This window comes from Lemur catta, chromosome 1 (genome assembly GCF_020740605.2).
Source record: "Lemur catta isolate mLemCat1 chromosome 1, mLemCat1.pri, whole genome shotgun sequence".
Classification (NCBI taxonomy): domain Eukaryota; kingdom Metazoa; phylum Chordata; class Mammalia; order Primates; family Lemuridae; genus Lemur; species Lemur catta.
Window position 1 is genome coordinate 132,690,479 of NC_059128.1, and position 18,996 is coordinate 132,709,474.

General features: G+C 42.4%; 1 protein-coding gene across 1 annotated transcript; it reads right to left on the reverse strand.

The window, feature by feature from the left end:
- Positions 1 to 232: 232 nt before the first annotated feature.
- Positions 233 to 3,539, reverse strand: SKIDA1 (SKI/DACH domain containing 1). The gene has a single exon (XM_045534563.1). It carries the CDS (start codon positions 3,108 to 3,110, stop codon positions 387 to 389), a length of 2,724 nt encoding a protein of 907 aa, XP_045390519.1. The 5' UTR covers positions 3,111 to 3,539; the 3' UTR covers positions 233 to 386.
- Positions 3,540 to 18,996: the final 15,457 nt, after the last annotated feature.

The following is an 18,996-nucleotide window of genomic DNA, read 5'->3' on the forward strand; positions in this document are numbered from 1 at the left end:
AACTTAATGGCTCATTGTAATATTTATTATTCAACCTTTTGACATTTATTTGTAGCAGTTGAATTGAGGTACCGGGTGCATTATTAGCATTGAAAACAGTAAAGTGTTCCAGCTCTACCGTAATAACTGAGTTTTACTTGAGTCTTTAGCCTGAAGTAGTCTGTGGAATGTAAACCAACCCTTCTCCCACCCCGCCCCCACCCTACTCCAAAAAAAAAAAAAAAAACCCGCAATGAAAAAAAAGTAATCCGATTTCTGTCTTCAAAATGCGATAAACCAGGACTCCAAAGGGGGTGTAACACATTAATGGACTTGTACAAACCATCCTGTGCAGTTTACAACAAAAGGAAGGTAATATGGTTCAAAAAATATCTTCCAAAACATTTTTATGAATTAAATTTCCTGAATTTGTGACTAGGTGGAAGAGGTATTGCAGAACCGCCCAGCTGCCATTTCCATATAGGATGGGCCTTGTGAGGAGGTTGGAAATCCTTAGTGGTGTTTAAGGAATACGCCGGCCACAAATCCCCATCTTTCCCAATAATGAGTGATGGTGGACAAGGAAAATTTGCCATGAAATTAAATGGCCTTTTCACTGCTGATGCTACATTGCTGGCTACCTTTTTGCGTCTGTTTATAACTGTAAAATCATCCAGTGTTCCTTCATGTGTCTCAGTTTTACCTGTAGGACGAGGGCTTCTAGCTGATTTCAAATTTGGTTTGACTGGAGGTGTCTGAAGGACAGGTCGCTTTCCCAGTACTAGTGTCCGGTAATTTTTTCTCACCCTGGCACCAAATTTATATTCCCCATCCTCAGGTTTTGGAGAACCTAAAGTGCATGAAAGGCCCTGACTCTGAGCCAGTGGATTTAAGGAAGGAGCTTCTTTTTCAGGGCATGCAAAACCTTCCTTGGCTGTGGTTAACAAGGCGTCCTCCTCTTTACTTTCAGTCACACTGTAAAACTCACCCTTTGTATCATTGCACTCGCACTTTAGCTTATTTGTAATAAGGTCAGGTTCATATTCTTCATTAGCACTACTGTCTTCTACTTTGATTTTAATATTGTGCAGAAATGACAACGTCTTATCGCCCGCGTCTGTGCAGGGATTCTCGGCTTTAGTTGCTGGTGCTGCTGCATCCACTTCAGGATCAGTTTGTGAAGAGGGCAAATCCGTAGCAAATTCAGGACAATGAAGGATTTTGGACTCTTTTTCTGGATTTGCTGCAGCTCCTGAAGAATCATTATTTAAGAACCTAGCAGCTATTGTGTTGTTATCTGCACAGTGTGCAGTAGGAGTTGCTTGTAGGCATTTCCTAGCCTCTCGGAGTATTCTTTGTTGTGGAAAGGCATTGTTTGTCTTTGGGCTAGGTGAAGAGGCCCCCTCTGCCAGGCAGTTAATTGTCAGGTCAGTTCTCTTTAGAGTACTGGAAATTTCAGAGTGTGGGAATGTAATCTCCGATACCCTATCGTTCCTTATCTCAGTGAAACAACTCCCCAGGCTGGCCGGGCAGTACACCGGAGACGCTTTGGGGGCCCAGCTCTGCAGATTCCACTCCTCCGGCGACTCCGCTTTGACACTGCTCTTGAGGTCGGGAAGTCTGCCGGCATCCTCGAAAGCAGCGGGTTTGGTTGCAGCGGCGGCGGAGGCCAGATGGTACAAGAAGTTGGCCTGCGCCTGCACGCTGGGAGGCTTGCAGAAGCTGGTGCGCCTGAAACGGATGCTCTGCACTGACACTTGGCTGGAGCCGGAGCTGGAGTCCGACTCCGTGGACGAGTCCTCCTCCTCCGAGCTGACTTCACTGGAATCCGAGGCCCCGCTGCCCCCCTCCTCCTCCTCCTCCTCTTCCTCCTCCTCCTCCTCCTCTCCCTCCTCCTCCTCTTCCTCCGAGGACACGGAGTTGCTGGAGCTGGACAAACTGGAGCCAAAATCCGAGTCGTTGGCGGCATGGTCCGAGTAGGAGCTGGACTCGGAGTCGCTGCTGCAACTCTCGGGAAAGCTGCCCAGATGGGGCTGCGGCCGGTGGTGGTGAGGGGGGTGGTGACTCGGCGGCGGCTGCTGGGCCCGGTGGTGGTGGTGGTGGTGGTGGTGGTGGTGGTGGTGATGGTGGGGAGGCGGGCAGAAGCCGTTGACCAGATGAAACCTCTCCAGGCAAGTGGCTCCGGCGGCCGCCGCCGCCGCCGCCGCTGCCGCCGCCGCCGCCGCCGCCTTGGCTTTGTAGGACCTGGGCAGCAGCAGCAGGCGGCGGGCGCCGGCGTGGGGCGCGAGCAGGCAGTCCTTGGCGGGCCCGCGCTTGCGCTTGCAGCGGTAGCTCAGGCTCACCGGGCCTCCGGCGCCCGCCGCCGCCTTGGGCTGGGGCCCGGCCGCCGACGCTTGGTAGTAGGCGGCGGCTGCGGCGGCGGCGGCGGCGGCGGCAGCGGCGGCGGCGGCGGCGGCGGCGGCCGGGTGCTTGCTGCACAGCAGGCTCCGAAAATAAGCGGGGTCCGAGTGGAAAGCGACGTAGTTTCCCTGGAGCGGGGCAGTTTCATAGTTTAGAGGGGGTTTGCAAGGCGAGCGCACGATTTCCGGGTAGTGCGAGCCCGGGTATTTGCTAAAAATCTGAGGTAGATGGGCGGCGGGGCGCGCGGCGGCAGCGCCCGGGCGCGGGGACTGCGCGCTGATTGGCAGGGGCCGCGCGGCTCCGCTCAGGCCCCGCCAAAGTTGGTGCTTGTCCTTCCAAAATCCCGGGCGGGGGCTGGCGGCGGCGGCGCGCTCTGGCGGCGGCGCCTTTGTGGCCAGGGCCCGGCCGACCCTCCTGCGCTTGGTCTTGAGGACGCGCTCGGTCTTGCAGGAGGTGTAGAGCGCTTCCACGTCTTCCCGAGAGATGAGCGTGCATTTGGCGGCGTGGAAGGCGATGCTGTTGATTGCCTTGAGTTTCCGCAACTCCTCCAGATCGCAGTGGTGCTTTTTCACTTTCAGATGATCCATGCGCTTGTGCACGGTGGTCCTCGGGATGTTTTTCAGCAGATCCGTGAAGACTTGGGAGAGGGCAAACATTTGCTTTCCTTTAATGATGAGGTAGCCGAGCCTCACGCCATCCACCTCTTCAAAACCTGACTTCAGGTCTCCCATCTCGGGCACTAAATGATCCCCACCATTTGCAGTAAATATATACGTGACGCATACATACACATGTATGTATGTTAATCCTCCGCCAGATGCTGCGTGTGTCTCAAGGCATCCTGCTAATAAAATAACAAAGACTGTTATTCCCGGCGAAGGGAGTGCCAAACTCTAGGCGAAATTATTGGGGGGGGAAAAACCCCATGAAATTACACTGACTTGATTCTTGCTTTTTTTTTGGTTTTCGTTTTTTTAAAAAAGAGGGAAAAAACCATCCGGTTTCTGATCTGCCAGTGTGGTGGTCTGAGTCCCCGATGCAGATCAGTACCTGGGCCCCTCTATTCCTTCCTTCTCCATTGGAGCACTATGATAATGGAATGTGAAGGCAGAAAGAGGAAAGAAATGCAGCTGCTATTCCCGCCGCTGCTTTAGCTACAAATAAAATGACAGAGTGAAGTGAGCTCGTCCGGAGACACCTTCATCAATTAATTCCCCTAAAGCCCGCGCTGATTGGACACTCCTGACAGGTGATGCAATAAAAATTGATATTCCACCCCTTCCCCCCAAAATCTCCCACTAATTAGCATACCCTTATACTGCCACCTCCCCTCCCAAAGTAAATAATACAGTCGGTATATAAATCTTTCCATTAAACTATCGGAGCTCAGAAACAGCCTGACTCACAGACTTCATCAGAAGCAGTGCGTGTACGCTTCAAAAAAAAAAAAAAAAAAAACCGCACCATATATTCGCCTTTAAAGAAATATTGCCTATTTTTTCTTTATTTGCATTTTACCGATACAGCTATTATAATTTCAAAGAAAAGCATTTAAAAAACATTATCAAGCCAAAATAGATACACCCCACCCCCTTTCCTTTTGAAAATGGAGCTTAAGCGAAAATGTGGAGAATAGCCTGGTATTTCCCTTATAGGAGTGGGGAAGGAGACCGGCTGGGAGCTCCAAAGTTAAACCCGCGCGGTGAACCACCCCAGTACAGACTTACGTTTGGAATTTCTCTGGATTTTCCTTTTTTCCTTTTCTTTTATTTTCTTTTTTCCTGAAATGCCTTTTTACAACCAGAAACAAAGTTATTTGACCAAGGAAGCAGTTCAAGGCTCCAGCTCCGACACACTGTAACAATTCAACTGGATTTCGGTTCTTTGCTGGGGGGTGGGCTGGGGAGGAGGTAGTTTCACGTCAGAGTCATAACAAAGCATAGATAAGCCAGAAATGTGTACACTTTTCACAATTAACCGGGCTGGATTGGAGGCGGGATCGTCCTAGAGTCCCCAGCACAGCCTTTGCCAGGGTCCTGTTCACGACAGGTCAGAATTCCAGGGAGCAGATTGCTTCCTTCTGCAGCAAAGAAAAGAAAATGTCAAACGCCCAAGGTGCTTCCAGAGGTTTTACGTAATAAGGATGAAAAGAAAGTACTGATGTACAATGCAGGCCATTTCAGTGGTCTATGATGCTTTGGTTGGTAGTTTAGGTGAATCTTCTACAACTCCCAGTTTTTCCATGAAAGCCAAGCATCTGCTATAACAAAATCACTTTGGATGAATAGCAGTGTGGTTTAACCTCTTCTTAGTCAAATTAAGGCATATTTTGGTGTCGTTTTCAAGAATATCCAAAATATTGCCAAATGAGAGCAAGGGTCTTCCCAGTTGCATTACCACGATCCCAAGGCGGTTTGTTGGCTGCGTTGCAAAATTCGGCAAAATCTTCTTAACTGCTCTATGTTTGCAACTACAACATAAATGCAACCCAGGCATTTATATGTTTCCTTGTTCCTCCAAAAATAGACACATCCGCATGATTAAAAGAATAAACGGATATTTCTGAGCCTGCAAAAAAATTGTACAATAATTTCTTTCTTCACATTCAAAAGTTCCAGCTTCCTCTGCTCTGGTCTGGCTAGCACGAGCAGGTATGGCTCAAAATAGAAAAAAAAAAAAAAGAGATAAAAACAGAGGAATCAGACACACAAAAAGGTAGTTTGCTTGACAAGATGAAATCTCGGTCACGGTTCCCCACCCCCACCCTCATCTCCTTTGTAATTTCCCAGGAATTTTGAAGAGAATTGGGAATTTCAAGAAGTGCATCCGGAAATTAAGGAAGTCTATTTAAGAGAGTCTGTAACTCAGGAGGTTGGGATTTGAAAAGTCAGCCCTGGACTACTGTTGCACTCAGCACAGATGTAATCACCGCTCTTCAACTTAATCAATGTGTGTACAAACCGCGATGTCTAGTTCTTGCCTTTGAAATCTAAGGCTAGCATTTCCATCCAAGAAATCAGAGCTACAGCAAATTACATTTTTGTCCCTTGAATGAGGGAAGGATCATTGAATGGATCTCGTGATATTTCAGGCTTTAAACGTAACCGAGAAGCAGCAATGAACAATGCCTCGTCACAGCTAATACCATCCACCGAGTTGGCTTTCTTTTGCATCTGGATCTATCACACCGCGTTTTTCTCTTTCACTTTCACAGGAGGCAAAATGCACAAGGTTTAAGCAGAAAGCGAAGTTTCCAGGAAAAGCAGATGCTGATGTTTGTTTTTTAAAGTAGAATGACCAGAGTCTTTCTATTGCCAGCGACAATAATGTCGTTTTAAAATTCCTCCTGATGCACTTATATAGTACTGCCAGACTTTTCCCTCCCACCCCACCCCCGCCCATTCCCCTCCCCCAGCTTTAAGATTTAGACCGAAGAGTCAGCCAAGAAATAGTAAACTCAGAAAAAGCCTTTGAGAAGACAGTACAAAAGGTTGGCTAGAGCGTCCTTTTTTTTTTCTCCAGGTAGTTTTAGATGTTCTCCATTCCTGTTAAGATTTACACACACACACACACACACACACACACACACACACACACACACACACTCCTAGTCCTCCTGAACATAGCAACATGATTTAGTAAGCATTTCAAAATTTACCTTCTTTTCCTCTCTCTTCCTTTCTTTCCACCTTTAAAATACAGGCATGATGGGTGGTTTTGAAAACTAGTAGCATAGTAAGTATTTTTTAAAACTAAAAGTATAATCTGTTGGGTCAAACAGAAAGATAAAGGCCAGGGGATTTGGGAAATGTGTCTGTATGTACTATTTATGCGAGTATCTCTCTATGTGGACTCAGACACCTTTACACTTATACATTTTTAATACTCTCATTACACATCTTTCTTCTTGTCTAATACCTTCTTTTGTTCCTTTAACTTCCCCATCGTTGTGTGTGTGTGTTAAAGCTCAAGAACTCTCGCTCTAGTGTGCACACGAGCGCACACACACACACACACAGAATGTGACAGACAGCTTTCTTACGGCCATCAGCACACATTGCATATCCGGGGTCTTCTCCAGGCACATTGGGGGTCGATCCCGATAAAAAGATCTAGGAGAGGCCCCTGAGCGCTCACACATGAAAGGCAGGGGACTTTAAGATGGATTTGCATGCACACCGGGGATTTCGATCAATAGCTACCAACATTTATGGCTTAGATTATTAATGCGAAAGCCGGCCAAAAGAATGGGGATGAAAAATTAAAGGTGTCTGTTATCAATTATGCTTAAAGTTATGCAATAATTTACTTACTTTGCCTGGATGTGCAGATCCAGATGTATAAAGTACTATTCTTCAAAAGCCAGGGAGTTTCTTTGATAAATTTGTTGACCATGTCAGCTGCCTCTATAAAGATGAACCCAATTCAGATGATGGACTGTATTCAAATTCTTTTTTAAGAAAAGATATATCAACTTCTATGTTTCTCAAATGCATGTACAAATGTGGATGGATACACCCAAATTAACATTTATGTATATATCCTTCTGTCTCAGTCCAGGGAATTATTGTGAATTTAGGCATATATATGATATGCATTGAGTTTGTTAATTAAATGTGATTATTTACTCAGTGAGGGATGCATAATCTATACACTATCCTAGAAAGTATTTTAGCTTTGAAAACCAAGCTGTTTGCTAAAGGAAAATCCTCAGTAACAAATACAGATTGAAATATATTCTTAATGTCCACTTACTTCTGCATTTATTGTAAAAAATCAGCACTTTCAGTTTTTAAAGTAATGGGCTATGAAGATATGAACATATTTGTCTTTACTTATTCCATATGAATGTGCTAGATTTACCTTCAGATGCTCTATTTTGATTTATTTTCACTGTATTTTATGTTTAAATACCATTGCAATTCAGTCTGACCTCTTTCCTCTGGAGCGAAGTAATGCACAAGGCATTTACAGTCTTTTAAATGGTTAGCTGGGAAATGCAATAGCAATTTGCAGGAGTAGTTTATTAATGGGGAAAGTTCTTTTGAAAACCTGGAGGAAAACCTAAGAGTACTTTTGCATTTCTACACTACAACTGTCATATAATTAAAGTATTGAAGAGCGTTAAAATAATCCTTTTCCTTCCAAGCTCTCACCCATACATACATAATTTAAATGAGGATCACCCTGCCTCCTCCCCCCCCAACTCTTCACCATATACATTTGTTTTAGTGATTGCTGGGCACATTTTGTTCAAAGTGAATTCAGACAGAAAAGAGTAAGGAACATCACAAAGACCTCAACAATGTAAGTTACTGGTTAAAAGAATAAAAGAATCCCCTTGCACTGTTAACTAAAAGTAACTATAATACTTATAACATAAAGTCTAAAATAATAATAAAATCTCATAAGGCTGAATTAGTTGATGATAGGGAACAATAAAATCTCAATATTTCTTTAGCTAAGTTTATCTGATATCACACCTCCTGTATTTTTGGGGAGGGGAAAATGGGAATAGAGGAGGCGAAAATGGCTAAATTGAGAAACAACTTAAATTATAACTTAGTATATTTTCCTTAATTTTTTTCTTTTTGTCTCATCCAAACAAATCAGAGCAAATCTCCAAAAGAGTCCATCCTTCTGTTCTTAGGCATTTAAAAATCCTGTCTTTTAACAGAAATTTGGGACACAGAGTATATGCCATGTTGTCTACTGACCCATAATCAAAATGCAGTGACCTTCTACCCTTTTTTTGCCCCCTGACCCATCTTGAATTCAATGCTGCCTTTATAAATTTGCAAATCCTTGGAGGTAAAGGGGGTTTTGTGAGGCTTTGTTCTGAAAAAGCCCTAAGAGTATGCTTTCTAAATTAGACAAAAGTAAAGCAACAAACCCTAGTGGATGAGATTTTATACAGGTGAGCAGTAGGCAACTCTCCGGATAACACATATTGCAAGCTAAAAAGCAGTTCTAAACATAGGAGACAAGGAGGTTATGGATTGCATCAAATTAGAGTGTGGTACAAATCACTTTCATGATGTAAGAAATGGTTAGGCCACAATCTTCCTGCTCTTCTCATCTCAAGGGCTGTGGGGGACCCTAGTGACCAAAGAAGGAATGGGGGAGAGGGAGGGAGGGAAAGAAAGAAAGGAGTGAGACTTGATCTGGATCTGCAGGCACATTCCCTTATCTTTCCTGCTATCAGCCAGTTTAAAGGACACCATAATTATGACGGTGATAAAACAATGCCTGCTTATGTGTGCTGAATAAATAAAGAATGTTTACAGCTCAAGAATCTTTTAATTCCAATTAAATGCTATCAAAGAAAAGCCACTTTTCCTACTGCAACCGCCTTTCCCCCCAATTATCTTGTTTTGTTGCAATATTTTCCTATGAGACACAAGGGCCTTTCACAATTGACCCTGAATGTAGAAGAAAAAAAAATCAGAGAAAGTAGAGTTCAACCTCCATGTATTAAGTAATATACAAATATCAAGAACCACAATTTATTTGGGTTGCCCAAGTTTTTGTTTATTTTACACGGGGGCCAAATGTGTAGAAACTGAAGTGATGACACTAAGTGCTGCGGCCTACCTATGGGTTACTGCAGCCATACTGAAATCCTGAGCATCCACGAGGGGAGAGAGGAAAGACATTACACACGAGGAGCCTGATGGTCTCTGGAAAGGGAATCCTCTGGTTCTGTTCCCCTGGCTTCAGCCCAAATCCTTCTAGGAGCACTGGAGCCAATCACTGTCTTCTACTGCTGCAGCTACTGGGAACACACAAAAAAGCGGGAGATCAAAAAAAAAAATCACAAGTTCGAATTTATGGATACACAAGTATCATTTCATATTCATGACATCAGCAAATCACATCATAATCACATTTAAACAAGGTCTGGGCACTAATGCCCATTGGGCTGGGCACCAAACACTGACAGTATCACACACTAACCAGAAAATTCGCTTTTTTAATTTTGGAATCATGGAGCGAAAATTAAGTCTTTTAACTTTGAAAAGCTTACTTTTCACTTCTGAGGCCAATTTTTACACTAATAAATTTCAAGGAAACGCCTCTTTCTAAGTCGTTCCACAACATTTTAATTCAAACGTCTATTTCCTTCCTTTCTCAGTTGTACTAGTGTTTTGTTTGTGTTTTTAAAAACACATGGCACTACAAACGTTATGGAAAACGCACTCATTCCGTTAAATGCCGATGCAAACCTGCCTTTTACTCCATCTGTCTAAGCAGCGCATTGCTAAGTATAAACGTAAAAAAAAAAATACTTTCCTCGAAGAAATACCTAATATTTCTTGGCAAATACTATTTGGCGATGTGGTGCAAAAATACAATGGTAAAAAATTTCAAGGTATTTGTAAGTTTTCTGGAGAGTTGCAGGCCCCTTTCCTTTTGAAAGTTTAGAGCTCCAATACCCTCAATTCTACTGGCAGAATTAGGGTGGACTTAGAGGGTCCTAAACGTGACCGATTCACTAAGGCGGGGGGCTACAGCTTGCAGCAACGTGCTCGGCAACTTAATCCTACGCTAAAAGAGGGCAGAGAGCGAAAAAGAATGGAATACAAACTCTCCCGACATTCGTAGTTACTTTCAAGGTGGATTGTGTATTTTAAGGCTGATGGGAACGTCTCGTTTTTGGAGCAAAAAGAAGAGAAGGTAAGTGTTTGTCCTTGTATCCACCAGTTCGTAGAGAAACAATGAAAGAACAAAGGGAACCACTTCTTCTGAACATTTTCTGTATCTCCCTCTGTTTCAAGCCAAAAAGCTTGCCAGGGGATTCGCTTTACTCTACCTTAAGTAGTGGTTGCTAGGCTTGTTGAACTAAGGAATGAGAAAAAAGTTGAGAGGCAGTGTAAATATAGACTAAATAATAATAAGAGAGGCTTGCTGTGGCGAATCTCCACCGCGCCAGTGGAAGCAACTTGCAGCAGAAGTTGTGCTAAATGCATAGAGGCAAAGCCCAGGAAATAACCTTTGCATGCCAGATTTCGAACTCAGTCACGTAAATTTCCTTTCTTGCTGTTTGAAGGAGTTTTTGCACCCAAAATGTGTAGGTAGTGTCTGTGGGAAGAGAGCAGTGTACTTCTTAGGTAGAAAAAATGATCCCTATTGCTATCTGGAAGATAATTTTTAAAAAGGAAAGGAGATTGAAGTGTTGATGCTACTGTTTGCTAATAGAAGAAATGGCAGCGGTGGCCGGGAGAGGACAGGGATTCGTATTTGAATGTATTTGCTTTGGGGTACGCTGGTTAGGGGCAAGTCTGCCTTTGTGGGTCTGTGTGGCTGAATCAGTGACCGAGTGCCGTCGGCATTATATAAATGGATCGGTGTGTGGGGGAGCCCCCAAAATCGTCGAGCACGTGAAACGCGGTTTTTTACTGCCCTCCAAGCGGCGACCGAGCCCCCCCTCCACCCCACCCCACCTCAAAATCCGTATATTACCTGCCCTGTTACAGTGACACATGTTTATGTTTATAGTCCTGGTTTGTAGTAGTGTCAAGAGCCGCAGCGAGAGAGAGAGGGGGAGGAGAGAGGAGAGGGAGGAGTAAATGCAACCACCCCCACTTGTTGTTAAAGTAAATTTACTGCGTTATTGCTGGCCCTGTACGGGGGGCTGGGATGCGAGTTGAGAGAAAGGCTTGAGTTGGGATGTGTGGTGATGGTGAAAGGGGGGTGGGGTTAGGAGATCGGCGATGGAGCTGCTCTCCCCAGCAGCCCGGGAAAAGCAGCTCGGTCAATAGCGGAGCATGCTGGCGCGGTCGAAAACAAAAAGGTTCCTCCTGCTCGCTGCGTTCACGTGGGGGGCTCTGCGCGCGGGGCTCCAGGGCCCTGACCTCTGACCCCGGCTCCTCTCCGCGCTCTCCCGGTGCCGCGCGGCCACTTTTTACCCAGGATCCTCTGCGCGGGCCGCGCTCGTGCCGAGCTCGAGTCCTTCCTAATCCTCCATTCCCCGCTTTCCATCCCCTCCCCCCCCCGCCGCCAGCCCCGGGGGAGGATTCTCCGGCGGGGAACCCCCGCCCCGCCCCCACCCCGAGAGCCCGGGCGGAGGCGGCCGCGGCCCGGCCGGGCGGGGCGCCGAGTGCAGAGCCGGGCCTCCCCTGCCGCGCCGGGCCTGCGGGGGAAGGGAGCGCGGGGGAGCAGAGGGGAGGGGACCCGGCCTCCTTGCGGCCTGGCCCGGCCGCCCGGCCGCGGCCCGGACCTGTTGACTGCTATTGGTCCGCCTTGTCCCGCGCCCTCTCTCTGCCCGCGGCAGCCCCAGCCCTTCCGCGCAATCGTGGGGAGGAAATGGGGATGGCCAGTCTCCTCCCCGCCTCCCTCCAACTTTCTTTTTTTCCTTGGGGGGGGGGGGGATGAGAAAGCCCAGTCAACTCCACCGCTGCCTCTTCCTTCCTCCGAAAGTATCGTCATGCGCCGACCCACCGCCTTCCCAGCCCCCACTACTTAAACCTCTTCCCCTCCTCGGACCGGCTCCCCGGCTCGGAGCCCGCGGGCCCTGGGCGCCCCCACCGCGCGTCCCCCGCCCGGCCCGGCGGCGTCCCCAGCGAATTGTGTTGCTTTTCTGCCCTGGAAGCTCCCTCGTCCACGGTCCACTTTTTTCCCCGTCCCAGGAGGCGTAAGATAAAACCTCTGATTTGCTGCGTGCTGCCGGACACATTCTCTGCCCTCCCGTCAGAAGGCATTCGATGGAGAGTTTAAAATAACAGTATTTAAAGGAGAAAATAAAAAGAGAGGGGATAGTTGTTTTGTCGGTTTTAGACGACATACTTGTGTTAAAAAATTTTTTTTAAATGTGCGATTGTCTTTAGGGTTAAAGGTGTTCTTGGATTTGCTGTATTTCTTTCTAGATTTGGGGTTTCCTGAGGAATCTTTTCTAGAGGGAAACAGCAAATCAACGTTACGATGGAATCGAGACTTCTCGGCCACTTTGGAAAAGAAAAGGGGAAACTGAAAATACGTTCAGAAAATAGTAGGAAGGCGGCCTCAGCGAAAGCAGGAGTGGCGCGAGGAAGCGCTGGGGGTCGGAGTCGGGCAAGGAAGGCCGGCCGGACCCGGGAGGGCAGCAGGCGCGCGGGCGGCGGGGAGAGCGCGGGCCGGGCCCGGGAGGAAGGCGCGGCGGCCGGGCGAGAGCGACGACGCGGCCGGGGAGGGCCCGGGGGGCGGGGGCTGGGCGCGCGGCCGGCGCGGCGGAGAAAGCGGGACCCGGCGCCTCGCGCCCGGCCGCCCCCATTGTTCGGCCCGGGCGCTGCAGCTCCGCGAGCGCGTTGTGGTTGAGGGAGGGGTCCTGCGGCCCGACCGACCCCAGCCGGTGCCACCTCAGACTCCGGAGTTCGGGCCGGGTCGGGTCGGCGCTGCAAGTTTTATGATCTGACTGGGCCAGCAAGGGGTTCCCAACTAAAGACCTCGTAGGAAGCAGTCTTTACAACGTGCCGCGAAATTGAAGGAAGCTGGGCGAGCCTGCAGCTCACACATTAAAGGAAATGGGAAAGCAGTATATATATGTCTATAAAGTGATCGCTAGACAAGAGACAAACGTGGGCAATTTTTATTCTGCATCTGGAAAGTTAGAGCAGATTATATGACCTTTGCAATCTCTCTAAACGTATGGATTCGAAAATGAAGGTCAGAATTCAAGAGTTCGGAAAAGCACGTTTCGCTGTCCCTATTTGTTATTACTCAGCTCTTCTTTGTACACAAGAAGTCTAGTTTCCAAAGGAAGGGCTGAGCTAGCCCTAACACAAACGGGCTTGCTCTCTTACCGTGAAATGCATTTCAGAATAACTGAATTTCAAAAGGGAAAAACGTTTCGTTTGCTTTTAAACCACGTCTTGGAAACAAATAATTGCAGCCCACCGCCGAAACTCTGCCTGTTTTCCTTTGTGAGGCATGTGGGAAAAAAATATTTCTGGCAAACGTCACAGTTTTAAAAAATGAAGATTTCCAACAAGTGCTTTCGAGTCTTGTAGACAAGACCAAAGTCATCGTGCGTGAAAGCTCATGAAGAAATAATTTCAATCCTGTGCTCCAAACCTTAGTAGGGCAAGAGAGTAATTTCAACTTAGATTTATAATAGACTTTGCGGAAATTCCTTCTAAAATACTCATTACTAGACTGTGTATTATTCAGCACTGTTTCCCTAGGTGGATTTTAAAAAACCAATTAGAATTGATCTCTAATGGAATATTATATTTACACGTCATCATGAAAACATCATTTGACAAGAGTTTTGAATTACAAGAAAGAAGTTAACAGATGATGTTCATAAATAGCATCTGTTTGAAAAGACCCCTTAAGAGTCAGTTAAAGGTAGTGATGGTTGTTATTTTGCATTTGAAATGCTATAGATGTTTGCATTTTAACGCTTTCATTTTGCCGGTCTTCTTTCTGAACTTGCATTTCCTCATGGAAATCATTCAGTCATTTGGAGGTATAGGGAGAAATTCTTATGTAAGAAATCATTTGAGGCATAACTATGGAAAGGTTGGAACAGAAAAAAAAAATCGGTGTTGAAAATTAAGTATTTTCAATCTATTCATTCGTTCCACACTCATCCTCCCACAGTTCCCACCCATCAATTTACATTTTTTATTTATAAATCTTTGGATATTTAGAATAGCGTTACAAGTTCATCTCTTGGTAGTTGACAGTAAGTAGAAGGTGAATCTTTTTACATCTCTTACTATTTCGAGTATCTTTTGTTTCATTTAAACTAAAAAATCTGTTAGAAGTCATGATATACTTGTGAGAAAAACAACAAATGGGCGGAAAAAAGGGCATGAATGGGGGTGGGGATGGAGAGGGATGTGTAGCATTCCTGGTTAGTCTTTGTGATACCTTTCTTGAATTTTATGTGATATTTTCCACTTCTGCTTGCACCAGCGATCATTGCTTTTTTAATTGGGGTGAAGTGCCACCAAATAAAAATTACCTACATTCTGGCTCTCAAGCTCCACAGTAAAGTAAGACTGACAAAAAAGTGATCTGAGGTTTGTGTGTTTAATTCGCCAGGAATGTTAAGCTTCATAAGATTCACCCTATGGGGTCATGTTGGTCCTTGGCACCGTTACTGTACAATTGCAAGAGGTAAATATACACATTATACATTTGAAGAATCTACGATATGTTAGTTTATTAATTGAAGGAATAAAAAAATGAATTTGTCAACCTCATTCTTTCTGGGACACAATGCACTTAATTAACATATTCTTGGGCTTGTTCTGGATTTGGTAAGCAGTGGCCCCTTTTGGAGAGGAAAACATTTAAATCTTTAAAAGTGACCACCTTCCATCCTAATAGTATTTAGCAATTCAGTCTAATTTCTTCTTCATTTTTTTTCAGTTCAAGATATGTTGCATTTCTTTCAAGCTTCTCTTCCATTTCAAAAACTGATTTTCCTCTTTTCCATGTCCAGAATCTTTTCACTTAGAAAGTCTTATTGTATCTTATAAACAGACCCCTAAATATGTCACCTTAATTACACTTTAATTATAACAGACATGCAAATTTTCAGTGTCAGTGAAAAATGGGAACATGGACCTTACACTACTACTCCTACACTATATTGATGATATCCAAAAAGGGAAAGTATGACACCTTTAGGTATTGTTGCATGATGGAAAAAAACTGTCGAACTCTGAAATGTTATGAGGTTTATGTAACACCTGGAAGATATAAAGGCATCTTAGAGGTAGTATTTTTCTATTGGTAATTACATGGTGTTTTAGCCCCAAAATGTAAATACAGCCAATTAATATCTCAGTTTTATAGCAAAAGGAATAGCTATGAAGCAAAACACAAGATTCACCAAACCAAACCCTTTAAATATTAGACCTTGATTCTTAAAAAGATTTTTAATTTAATTTAGTATATACTCAATTTAAATATCAGAATTACCTAACTCAACTTTCAAAAAATTAAGTATATCTAAGAATATTAATTATGATTGATTCTTAGAGCTTGTTTTGTAATAAAATGATGACTTTTGCATGAAAAGGTGGTTAACATTTGAGGGCTATTCAAATATAGACAATTCTAAACTGCCTGATAAATAAAAACTCTTCACCTATATTAATTTCAACAATTAAAAATCTTTAAAGAAACCAATATATCTGAAAATTCTCTTAATCATTGGTTAGAAATTTTAGTCCAAGTATACTTAAAAAATAAAGTCTTGCTTTACTCTGAAGAATAAAGTTCTGACTGCAATTAGCTTTTATACACCAACATAGTACATTAAACAAACATTTACTGTGGACCTACTACGTGTAAGACACTTGCTAGGTGCTATGGTGAGTAAAACAAATCACCTAGTAAGATTAACATGTTTTATTAAATGGAATTTTGCAAAAGTCATTAACAGAATCTCAATTTAAAACATAATTGAAAAGAATACCTTTATATGAAATTTTGAATAGTACTCCATGATAGAGCTGCCATGTGTGGGTTTGCATCTACAAAGACATAATACTCACTTATGGTGAGATAAATAACAAAACTAGTTTCAGAAATATCTCAGTATCTTAATCATACTAGCATAAATATATGGCCCATAATAAACTTTTCACATAAAAGGTTAAATCTAGGGTACCAAATGAGCAAAACAAAATTTTATTGTGAGATTCCTTTATTTAACAGAGGGTATATCTGAAAGTCTGTTCAGATCATAAGAAATTGCCTTTTTGAGTTTTCCAACTAATTTATTTAGAAAGAAGATTATAGTTTCCAATGAAGTTTAATAGATGTATGAATTCTAATTGCTTGTGTAAAAAACTTAGTATTAGAGCCAATATAGAATTTTAAACACTTAAAGCAAGTCAGGAATCTGAGTTAAGGAAAGAGTATCTAGTTTTAGCACTATAGAAATATACCTCATATATATATATAAATTGGTCTCAATTTCTATAACTCATTATAGAAATGTACCTCAACATTGTCGAGGGTATAACAGACTAAATATAATATGCACAAATGGAAGGCAAATAAAACTTTAATTTAAAAAGGAGATAAATATGAGCAGTACTAACCTATGAACCAAATGTGGTTTTAAATATTTCTTTCATAGTATCTACTTATGTAAATGATTACGGAAAAGCAAATACAACAATTTGGTGCCTAGCTTAAGGAATAAAGAAAATTATAAAAAGATTTATTACTCATAGAGCAAAAATACATTTTCCCATTATTGTAGGGTTAGAGGTTACATCAGAAAATACTTTACTTGAGTTTTTTGTGGTTTGCCTCAGATGATTAGTTTAGAGAGATGAGACAGTACTGAGTTAGCTGCTGTTATGTGAAGAATATTAGAGACAACAGGCTTTGTTTTATTCTACAGATACTAGACATACTTTTTCAAAGGATACTTTGAGAATATGGAATCAGATTCAAAGGATAGCATTAAGATTGAAATTGTCCTTTTCTATGAAGTTATTCTGTAAATCCTTTGGTAATTTTTTTTTTTTACATTACCGTGTATTGTTAAAAACTTACTTGAACTTTAACAATTCTGGTAATTTAATTGTAAGTTTTATCCATTCCTAGGTATGAGAATTAGCATATTCAGCCAATTGTCATATGTATAACTCTATATGTATGTCACAAAGGACAAATACAACTTTCTCACTCGTATATTCCCTATAACCAAAATAGTCTGGGGCACACAGTAAATATTCAATAAATATTTACTAAACGAATTATTAACATATGTTTGAATTCTTTTATGCTGTCTGCTATTCTTCCTTTTCACTTAATATTTTATAGAAATATACTAAATATACTTAAGATGTATATGAAAAAGTTTGGTATCTGGTACATGAGTTAGAATGAAAATGAGCTATTTATACCCATTATGTTTTTTTCCTATAATTTTTCATACTCAACATATATGTTAAAAATCAGTTTTAGATAATCTGAATTATATTTTATCAACATTTATGCCTACATCTTTAACAAAATTTCTGCTTCAGATACTATTACTTATTTATAGGCCTGTTATGAAGTAATGTATTTTCCCTAATTTTTTAAATTTCAAAAACTTCTTAGAAATGATAAATTGTTTTTTGTTTTTTGGAAATAGCTAGGTCAAGTGTTTACTTATATTTCTTTTAAGTATTACAGAATAGGGTAAGCTACCTATCCTTTACATATAAATTAATTCCATCACAAGAACTAAGCTCTAATGCATTAAAAATAAAACAAATGTATTTTTAAATACTTTAGTGCATTATGGCTTGGCTGCAGTGTTTGGGAAGTTTCACATTGATTTTAACTCAAAATTGCCTTACAGTAGGACTATAAGTAGAAATTAGATATTGAACTGGTATCTTTTGTATAAGGGTAAAGTTAAAATATATAGTTAAGGTACACAAAACAGTATAATTTTGTTTGAAGGCCATTTTAGTTTGACAAATTTCAAAGACATTTTAAGAACATAATTTGTCCAGAAATTTATTGTTGCCATATCCCAAAAAAGAATTTATATTTCATAAGTTTATAATCTGATAGTTACCTTTTCTAAATGCCCTATGAGAATTCTCATTTTTGTGTTTTTAGTGTACATTTTCTCCCTATTTTATGCTTTAGCAGATTTCCATTACTGCATATATCTCAATTAGCTTTTAAAACATTTGAATATATTTGCTATATATGCTTGCATTATATCTATTATCATTCTTAGATTGCTAGCAATTACTTTGAATAGAAAAATCAGCCATGCTACCATTTTTTTTCTTTATGAAAACATCTGGAAAGCTTTTAAAGCTTAAACTACTATATTATCTTTCAGTGACTGACTAGAAGACCTTGGGTTCCTTCATCCTTCAGCATTGTAAAAGTGCATTTTCCACATCATCACATCATATTGCTAATTCCTGGTAAACAACCATTTTGTACCTGCAAGGTATTAACCAACAGCCATGAATTCGCCTTGTAACAGTGCTTGTCATTTAAACCACCTATGCATAATTCCCATTTCAAGCAAAATTTATAATTGGACATTTTTTGCTTAAAATTAATATCGGGTTTACATGCATGCATAAGGGTTAGGGCGACAGTGGAAGATTTTACAGCTCAAAACTGCTCAGCATCCAGCTAATTAATCTATTCAGTTAGGCCTAATCCGTTTTCTATTTGTATGTGAGGTGGGAGCTCTCATCTTTCTGCCACTTTTAAATGACCTCACATTTCCAAGAGTAAATTTGGAGAAAAGAGCCAGTTCAGAGAACTGAAACTGGACTCCCGTCTCATGATGTTAATTATCTTTTGGTGATTACAAGAGCTGGGGTTCCTTCATCCCTTTAATGTAGTACCACTGCATCTTTCAGATCATCACATTATATTGCTAATTCCTGATAAACAACCATTTGTACTCCTACACAGCAAGCAGAGGGTAGACTTGTTCCCTCTATAACCCTAACGCAGGCTTTTGACCTTCAGTCTGGGATGCATTTTCGTTAGTCACTGGGGCCAATGTAGTGCACAAATGGGCGGCAGATCTGGTAGCACTTCCATCGGTGAACTTTGGGAAGAGTCCAGGATGTGAATTTAATGGGTAGAGAGGCTGCGGCAGCACTAGGAAGTTAGCGCGGCCAACTGCAGGAAGCC